This window comes from Trachymyrmex septentrionalis, unplaced genomic scaffold, assembly GCF_001594115.1.
Source record: "Trachymyrmex septentrionalis isolate Tsep2-gDNA-1 unplaced genomic scaffold, Tsep1.0 scaffold205, whole genome shotgun sequence".
Taxonomy (NCBI): Eukaryota; Metazoa; Arthropoda; class Insecta; order Hymenoptera; family Formicidae; genus Trachymyrmex; species Trachymyrmex septentrionalis.
Window position 1 is genome coordinate 40,921 of NW_017305234.1, and position 9,740 is coordinate 50,660.

The window sequence follows — 9,740 nt, forward strand, 5'->3', positions numbered from 1 at the left end:
ATCCACCTTTTCAAATTTAGAAAATTTGAAAACGGATTCATATTCAGCGCCATTTTAAACATTGTAACAAATGAGAATTGATAAATAAATTCAAGTTTTCGGATTTTCGTCTGTCATTTTGAATCCGCCATTTTGGATTTTGGAAATCTGGTACCAAATTTGTATTCTGTGACCTTTATAATACCCCGAGTAATGAGAATTATTCCAGTCAGTTTATATTTCAGTTTTTGTCATCCGCCATTTTGAATCCGCCATTTTGAATTTTGAAAATCTGATGATGGATTCGTAATCAGCGATCCCAAAAACACCCTAAATGAATGTTTCCTTTGTGATGAAAAAGTGTTATAATTCGAATTCTACCTTTTGGCCGCCATATTGTGTCGGCCATTTTGTGTAGTAAAAATCTGCACACGGCATTTGTTAGCCCTTATTTTTTTACGAATTTTAAGCCTTTACTCGATTATTTTTATGGAAACCAATTTTGGGTAGGCGGGTTCATCGGTTGACGGAGAATGACCCATATATATATATAGAGTGTCTACATTATTTATATTTCGGTGATTACACTATAATTTTTTTGTGTTTTTCTAGTGTAATTTTTGGTGTTTTTTTGGCGTTAACGTTCAACAGTATAAACGCCGTTTATACTATTTAGGTGTTCAAAATTACGCGATTCTATTTTGGTATCTTTTTGGATGCTTTTTGGGTGTGTTTTTAGGTTGTGTTTTTGGGTATGTTTTTCGTAAGATCCTCCCATGGCTTACTTGAAACTTAAGAATGCAATGGAAAAACTAACAACACTGTTAGCAGCACATGGGCTCTAAAATCTTGATTGATATTACAAATACACTCAAATCGTCGACTGAAATTACAATAACAGTACTTGATTTAATTAAGACGTTTAAACCTGGTTTTTCTAACCAGATTTACATCTATTCTTCTTTAAATCAAGACCTAGTTTATGTGTTGCATTCTGGAATATTTGGAAATCACCAAAAACTTGAGAGACAAAGGTAATAAACGCTTATTAATTTCACTAATTAAATTGTTTTGGTCCAATTAGTCCACAAACAACAGGACATTTCATAAAATCAATATTACAAAAACAATAGGCAACTAAGAGCTAGTACACATTTATTATTAATTTACGTTACAATTCTTCTTTATTCTTCACCTGTTTATATATTTCCGATCTTTCGATTGCTTTTTTCAGCCATCTTTATGATATAACATTAGGCTTAATAATCCAAAATTTAAATGCAATTATTCTGATGTAGGCGCAATTAATCAACTAAGAGTAATTCTCCATTTGATCATATGAACGGCTCTTCTTAAAGTAAAAATTTGTAAGATCTAAATACAAAATCCCATTCTATGTTAACAAAATTGCTTTCTATATTCATTCCATTTAAAAACTCACCGGTTGTACTAATAACGTGCATCTCCATCCTATTACGCACAATTAAGAATACAAATTATATAATTCGATTAGATGTGTGTCTTCGTTTGTGTCTATGTACCGTTTAAAATTATAAACGATGTATAGGTCAATATAACATTCGGTTAAAATAAAATAAATACAAAAATAAAGTCCATTTGACAAACATACCAATAATCTAATGAACAAAATATATAACATCTTTCTAAAAAACATAATGCTAATTATTAAAATGATTATAGGAATGCACCGATTTCTAATGTCACAATATTATCTATAAGAGCATTCTAAAGTTTTAGTCACATTGAAAACAGTTTTTAAATGATAAAAAAAATTGGAAGGGGTAGTTCTTGAGTAGGACATGACATTAAATATCACTTGATGTTATTGTTCACGAACATTCCTATTAAAATGGCTTTGGAAAGTTTTGAGAACAGGTAGGATTACATTAAGAAGAATTGTTCCATACCTAAAGAAGAATTTATATTAGCAATAGAATTTATTTTAAAATCAACGTATTTCATTTTTGATAATAAAATATGTAGACAAAGTTTCGGTACACCCATGGGTTTTATCTCCCATAATACATAACAGACATTGTGTTATAGAATCTAGAAAGAAGGGCTTTAATTCTAAGATTAGACTTACTATTTTATTTTAAATATGTCGATGACATAGCTATGGCTGTACCTCATCACAAAACTAAAGAAATACTAAATGTTTTTAATTCTTTCTACGATAGACTCAAATTTACAGTAGAAATTGGAGACAAACTACATTTTTTAGATGTGATTCCCCATTATTAATAATAATAATAAAGTTTTAAAGTTTGACTGGTACAGGAAGCCTACATTCTCAGAGAGGTTTCTTAATTTTCTGTCTGAGAGCCCTTCTTTCCAGAAAAAAAGGACTTATAATGAATACTATAGATAGAGACAATACTTCTTTCACATTCTAGATATTTTTATAAAAATCTCTCTTTTATAGTTAACATCTTTTGAGTAATGATTATCCTTTAAAATTTATTTTTGACAAAAATTATAATAAACAAAAGATTAAACAAATTATTTAATAACCAAGTTGATAAGATAAGAGGAGATAATAACTCTGAAGATATTAATAAAAAACAATGGTTCACCATACATTTCTAATATTTCTAAAAAATTTATTAATATAAAGACTCAGATTTAAACTTACAAGCCTTTTTTGGTTTTAATAAATTGAACATGATCAGAGCTTAAAAGTTCGTCTATTAATGAGTAGTAAAAATGTTGTATATAAAGTACCGTGTAAAGATTGTGATGCAAATATGTTGGGCAGACTAAAAGAAAATTGAGTACATGAATTAACGAACATAAAAGCTAATTACGCAAGAATAATGGTATTAGATCTGTCATGTTGAATATGGGTTGCAACATAATGCGATAGATTGGGAGAATGTTAAAGTGATAGAAAGAGATATCTTAGGAAGAGATTAGTATCTGAAAGGATACACATAAAATTGCAAACGAATGCGCTCAATTTACAGACTGACACCGAATTTTTTTATCATGGGTACACATCAATTCTTGATCAGTTTAATAATTAGCATTATGTTTTTAAAAAAGATGTTATATATTTTGTTATTAGATTATTGGTATGTTTGTCAGACTTTATTTTTGTATTTATTTTATTTTAACTCAATGTTATATTGACACATCAGTTTATAATTTTAAACGTTACGTAGACACGGACGAAGACACACGTCTAATCGACAAATTTTATATAATTTGTATTCTTAATTGTGAGTAACAGGATGGAAGTGCAAGTTATTAGTACAACCGGTGAATTTTTTAAATGGAATGAATATAGAAGCAGTTTTGTTAACATAGGGATTTTGTATTTAAATCTTACAAATTTTGACTTGTTAAGAAGAACCGTTTACATGATCAAATGGAGAATTACTCTCCGTTGACTAATTGCGCCTACATTACATAAAAATAAATTTTTAGTGTAAAAATGAAAATAAGAGAACAAATTTCCAATGACTTTAATCTTAACGAATGTTATCCAGGACATAATCCTGAACAATATTCAAGAAATTTTAATCGTTCGGATACCTTGCGTAATGCCGGCGGTACTGTAACTTTCAAGTTTTATAACTCGAAAAGTACTTTATAAAAAATAATTGTATTGTAGTATTTTAAAAAGCTTTTGACATCAGCTATTAGATTCTGGAATTAAAAATAGGAAGTGCTATTTAAAAAAAATCGATGTGATTTTGATCTAACCTTGACGACACCACTCAAGGTAAAACTGATCATATCAATGAATAAATCATTTAAAACCCAACAACTTTTGTAGGACACGTTTTTTCAAAAATGCTTTCGAGGTTTCATTTCACCGGTTCGGGAAATTTTTACTCACCTTGTATGTGTGTATATTATTTAGTCTATCTGTAGGAATACTATTAATATTCACACTGTCTTTTCGCGTAAAAGAGTTTACTTTAAGTCTCACAATATACACAATGTATTGCATGTATTTTGAAAATGCAAATTATCTGTTTCAATATGTGTTTAATAATCACAAGAACTGAAGTCAACTATCGCAGTAGAATGAATTACAGTAAATTAGATACGCGTATCGCGACAATGCCTGGGGACGATGGTTCGCCCTGAGTCGCTCTTCGACAACGCCTGTAATAGGGTGTTATATCCTGAGTCGAAACGCCGCCTAGGAACGGTTTTGAATCCGTTCCGAGTCACTGATGATTTACTGTACGCAATTAAGCACGCATCATTCGGAGGTCTATACGGGTTCACTAGGTGAATCTTTGCTCAAATCTCGAAAGATTGCCTGTGGATCGTGTCGATCTTGTCGCCAAAATCCTCAACTCCTTCCCGATTGGTAGTTACCCAAAGGGGCCTCGGACAAGGCGACAGATCGACGACGCAGCGTGAATAAAGACATAAAGATTAGAAGAATGATCGTTTATGATGAAAATGCCGACATGTCTTTCTTCGATACCGCTTTAGCGTGTCGATTTTCTTTGATGAAGCCGACGATAGATCCCCGAGATTTGATGTGCGTACATGTACGTACGTGCGTGCGTGCGTACGTGCGTACGTGTCTGACTATCTATATCGTACACGATTTTCAAGAGCTCTACGCGAGTTTCTTGCAGTTGTTCTGTAAAGTTGATAATATTCAAGTAAAAAATTAATCAAGACCAATATTTGGCAATTTTTAGTAATTAATATCCTGTTAACTATTACAAAAATTGCAAAATGATAGAAAACTTTTTAACTCAGTTTAGTCCGCTCTATTTACACAAAAGCGATTGGCAAAAATCGCTTTTGAGACACCCCGTATATATTTGTTGTTTGCTTTAAGAAAGGAAATATTTAGTACTATTAATGCAAACATTCACTGGAATAAACATATATCGCATAAATATTTTATGCGATAACAATAAAAAATAATAAAATTCAGTTGAGGCTAATGAAAGTTATATGCTGTTGTAGATGTTGTTACGTCCAGACTCCACAGTTCTTTTCTTTGATTAGAATTTTTGTCATCACCATAAAAGTTATTAACAAGTAATAGATCATTTGTTTCTATCATAAGAAGTTACAATAGTGACGAGTCGAATAATATTCGCCTTTTTAGACTAATAATCTACTCAAGACGAAGTTGTTGGATTAAATATTTGAACCAAGTGTCGAATAGACAAACTTTATCCCGAGGAACAGAAGAAGTAAATAAATTAAGAATGACAAACTGAAACAGTAGTTGTCTGTAATAAATGACACATGTGGCTCTAAACTATTGAGCATCTGGCAAATAGTCAATGACGGAAATTGTTTTATATATATATCCCAGTATCTCATTTTATAATCGATACCTTTAATCCTAATCCTAGATTAGACCATACGCATGACCTGCACGCGACACTACTAATTCGCGAATATAAAAAGGAGGCCCTTCGCGAAAACGTCAGCCAGTCAAACTCCATCTCCGATACGAAACTATGCCGGTTCGCGATTATACTATAAAAATTATTTAGCCAGCCGACACTTTGCCAGCCTGCAACCAGATCGCTTAACCGATTTTAGTGGTGAGCCGCGATCAGTTCGATCAAGCGATCTTATTTGCTTATTACTGTGGTGACTCAAGTGACTCGACCGAAGCCTCTAAATCGCTGGGTCAACCCTCCCTTTAGAGTCCTACAATCACAGAGGTCGGACCTCCGACAGTCATCCTCGAAAGTCAAGACTTGCAGAGTAGCAGTAATCCCTTCTTAATTTATGTATCCGTATATTCACCGCAAAACCTAGCCTAACGCAAAATCATAGTGCCATGCCCCCACAAGAGTTGGCTTAGAAGCCGGGCCTACCGTGAAGTGCGGAAACTTCTGGACCAAGTATATCAAGAGTACTTTAAGGCTTCTCGGGATCGGAGTCACTCAGCTGAGGACGCATTGCCTCCACCGGCTCCGCCGGTTCTACCTGCTAACCGAGACGCGTTAGAGGTTATATCTCCTCCTTCTCCTTTACTTCCCTCTCGAACTCCTTTCTCCTCGATCTCCGTCTCGATCTCCGTCCGTTTTCGGACGCTCTGACGAAGCGAATTTTCCTTGACACCCCTCCGCTAACACCCGATTCATCCATCATCTCAATCCCGTTTTCCCCAGAGGAACTCTATCTCCGATGAACTCCACGGACAGCGTGGAGTTCCTAGAAGAAATTCCTTCTCCACCGAGATCCTATTTCCGCATTCAAGAATTGAGTCACTCATTTGAATCACTCGTTAGATAATTCCCGCGGACTACCTATTCCCGAGGGGATTTTTACGATCGGGCCCAATTATTTTGATCTATAAGAAATCTGGCGTAGAATTACCGGCTAACCTCCTCGTTCTCGTATTCTGATGTTTATTCTGAATTTCGCCTATTCATATTTAGTTCCGGTGGAATTCTTTTTCAATCTTTTTCTTCTTTTCTCCGTTACCATACGCGAAATAGAATAAACAAAAACCTGTCAGTTCTGTTCGCTCTAAAACTTCATTTTCTGGCAATTTAATAACATAAAAATAGTTAATAACAATTATCTCGTCAATTTGTAAATTTTTCTTTCTTTTTATTCTAGTAATCATATTAATTAATGTATAAATTAGTTCGTCATAATAAATTTATTAATGTATAATCTTTTTCTCTATTTTTTGTAATTGTACTGTATTAAACTTGTAATCTGTTAATGATAGATTGATAATGATTAATAATAATAAACAATGTTAATAATTTTACATCTCCCTCGTTCTCTAAATTTGAAACCCTAAGACTTCGTTGTCGTTAACTTTGCCTTTTCAGAGATCGCACATGATCCACTCCTGAGTTAAAGAGATTAGATTCCTTGACTCAAAATTCGGACCGACGATTGCTCCGCTCGAAGGAAAAAGGTGTCATAACATCTTTGCAGGACATTGACCCATATTCCGAGGCGAGTAGTGCGTTCGACTCGCGGTACTCTGTGCGAATACCTACGAGACAAAAGTCTGATCGTTCTTCCAGACCCTCACTATTTCCGCTCCTCTTCTCTCCAATAGAATCATAAATTTAAAATTTCTAAGGGTATGGACGTAACAATGCGAAGAGATAGGAGAAGTAGATAATCCTCAGATGTTAATGGTTATCTTCATTTTATTTCAAATGTTTCGGCTCACTTTGGAGTTTTTATCAGCGATTACAAATTTAAAATTCATCCATTGAGACAAGTTACTTGCAGATTGGCAGAAATGCAGCATTCATTACACTCAATAAGAAACGAAAAAAATAAAGCTAAGAAATAACGATTCATCATACCATTAGTTAAAAAAGTTACACTGTAATTTACTTGTATTAAATCTTTATCGTTCTTCTGAATATGATTGCATATGTACAACATGACGTGTCATTAAAAAAAAATTGATTTTTGTTAAAGCAGATACAGTATCTTGAAACTAGTAAATATATTTCAAGGACCCTTCAAAGAAATAATTTTCGTGAAATATTTAATATTTTTTTCTTTCAAATAAACTGTTTTCTCAGTGTACGTACACATGCGGTAATTGTTCGACACACTACTATTGATACCCAGTTAAATTTGTTTAAAGTTACACAAGTGTCAATGGCGGGAGCTCTATCGGTCCTGATACTAAGACTTCGGTACATGCTGTATTGGATTTCGATGATTACTATGATGACGAAGATCACGACATACCGATGAACACGCATGTCACGCCTATCCAGGGTCCAATCTTTCTGAAGAATAACACCGTGCCTGTAATACCACTGTACTCGTATCCCCAACTAAACAACGGGACGTTTGTGCAGATACCGGTAAGTAATGTCGAGCTAGAAATCAGATAGAGATAATTGATAAACGTGACCATGGCTGCAAGAAAATTAAAAATCTTCAATTTCTATAGCAGCACATGATGTTTTTTTTTTTTCAATATCCAATATTATTTCAACTGTTACTATTAATAGAACATTCAGCAATACATTTGTCCTAATATACATGTAAGAGAAGGCATATGATTAATGTCATATTTTTATACAGTACATAAGCATATTCACAATCTTGCAAATATGTTATTTAGAAGTGCATTACTGTGGAGTATTAGGTTAGTAGATCTGTAGGTATCTTCCACTTGGTACCTTCGCACTATTCTTCTGTTACGCATAAGGTTGATAGCGAAATTGTTTGGGTACTTTTCTAGTCTGTCTCAATATTTTAAGCAATATTCCTCGATTGTTTCTTTAATAGTTGGTACCTTAAGATTACGGTGGAGTGTATCATTTGTAATGTACTAAGGAGTATTGGTAATGATCCTAAGGACCTTTGATTGGTATCTCTGCAATATTTCAATATTTGAGATACTCCAAAGTTGGGTACCATAAGTTCAGATAGGTTTTAGTATGATTTTGTATAGTTATATTTTGTCTTTTAATGACAGTTGTGAGCTTCTGCCTAATAATCAGTACGTTTTATTTAAAGTCCCAATTGTTTACGTTTGTTGAATATGTGTTTTTTCCAATTAATTAATACAAATAAAAAAGAAGGGCTACGAGCTAAACAATAACATTTAATGTTCAAATAACAAACATATATTTCGACAATGATCGTGTCATTTTCAATATACGAATAAAAGTAAATTTAATTTTGAACAAACGACCATTTAACAGCATGTAATTACAAAAGAAATAGGAATTAACATGATTTGTTCTCTTAGACGATCCCTCTTATAAATATCTGTCGCCACAGTTGGTATATAATTGAGTCATACATTATAGTCATTTGGTGAAGTTGCAGATAATACTTACGAGATCTTAATGGAATACAATGTAACTTAATAAAATTCAGTATATAATCGCAATTAACATAGTTACTGATATATAATCACAAAGTATCCTTTTTAAAATAATCCGAATCGAATTACAAAAAATATATAATTTAAAATAATATAATTGAGAAAATATAAAATCACAGAAAGAACTAAACTATGTGTCATAAAAGTGTGTTACCATTAGGTAGTGTTACATTAACCTATGTGTCATAAATAGGCTTTATTATTGGTATGGTGGATAATTCTACTATCTCACCCTCGTTTCCAACAAAAAAATTTTGTCAATGCAATTAACATTTTCTTAAGCAATGGCTATCCAATCTAGTTTATTTTTTCTTCCATACAAAAAGAATAAAATATTGTATTAACAATTCGAACATAATACATGAAAAAATTCATGCACACACTAAAGAAAAACTTTACTATTCCTTATATAAAATCAATATCTGAAAGTTTCTTTCCGATAGCAATAAAATTCAATTGTACAAACTCGCCTTTATTATTCCAAATACTCTTAAAAGTTTCATAAAAAAAGAAAAGATCAACTCGAATTATTATATAAAGATATAAACACTTTAAAATTCTTATAAATCTTACGAGAATATGTTACGAACCTTACAATTTTGTTTAGAATTTAGGCATAAATGTCAAAGAAATAATAATATGGTTAATATGTATATAAATATATTAAAATATATTAAAAATATTATATATTTAATCTAAATACATAAACATACATATACGAGGTCTGTTCAAAAAGTATCGCGAATTTTGTGTTTTTTCAAAAATTATTTATTTATTCATGAATATCTATTTTGTCCCCTTCAAAGTAATCCCCATCAGATATTATACACTTGTGCCAACGTTTTTTCCAATCCTCGAAGCACTTCAAAAAATTATTTTTTGTGATCTTGTTCAGCTCCTCCTTCGATGC

General features: G+C 32.4%; 1 protein-coding gene across 1 annotated transcript in view; it reads left to right on the forward strand.

Annotated features, from left to right (window-relative positions):
- LOC108747939 overlaps positions 1-9,740 on the forward strand; it is a 100,199-nt gene that overhangs the window by 2,349 nt on the left and 88,110 nt on the right. The window contains exon 2 of the mRNA XM_018485840.1: positions 7,571-7,796. Within this exon, the coding sequence (XP_018341342.1) occupies positions 7,571-7,796 (226 nt within the window). The remainder of the gene's footprint in view (positions 1-7,570; positions 7,797-9,740) is intronic.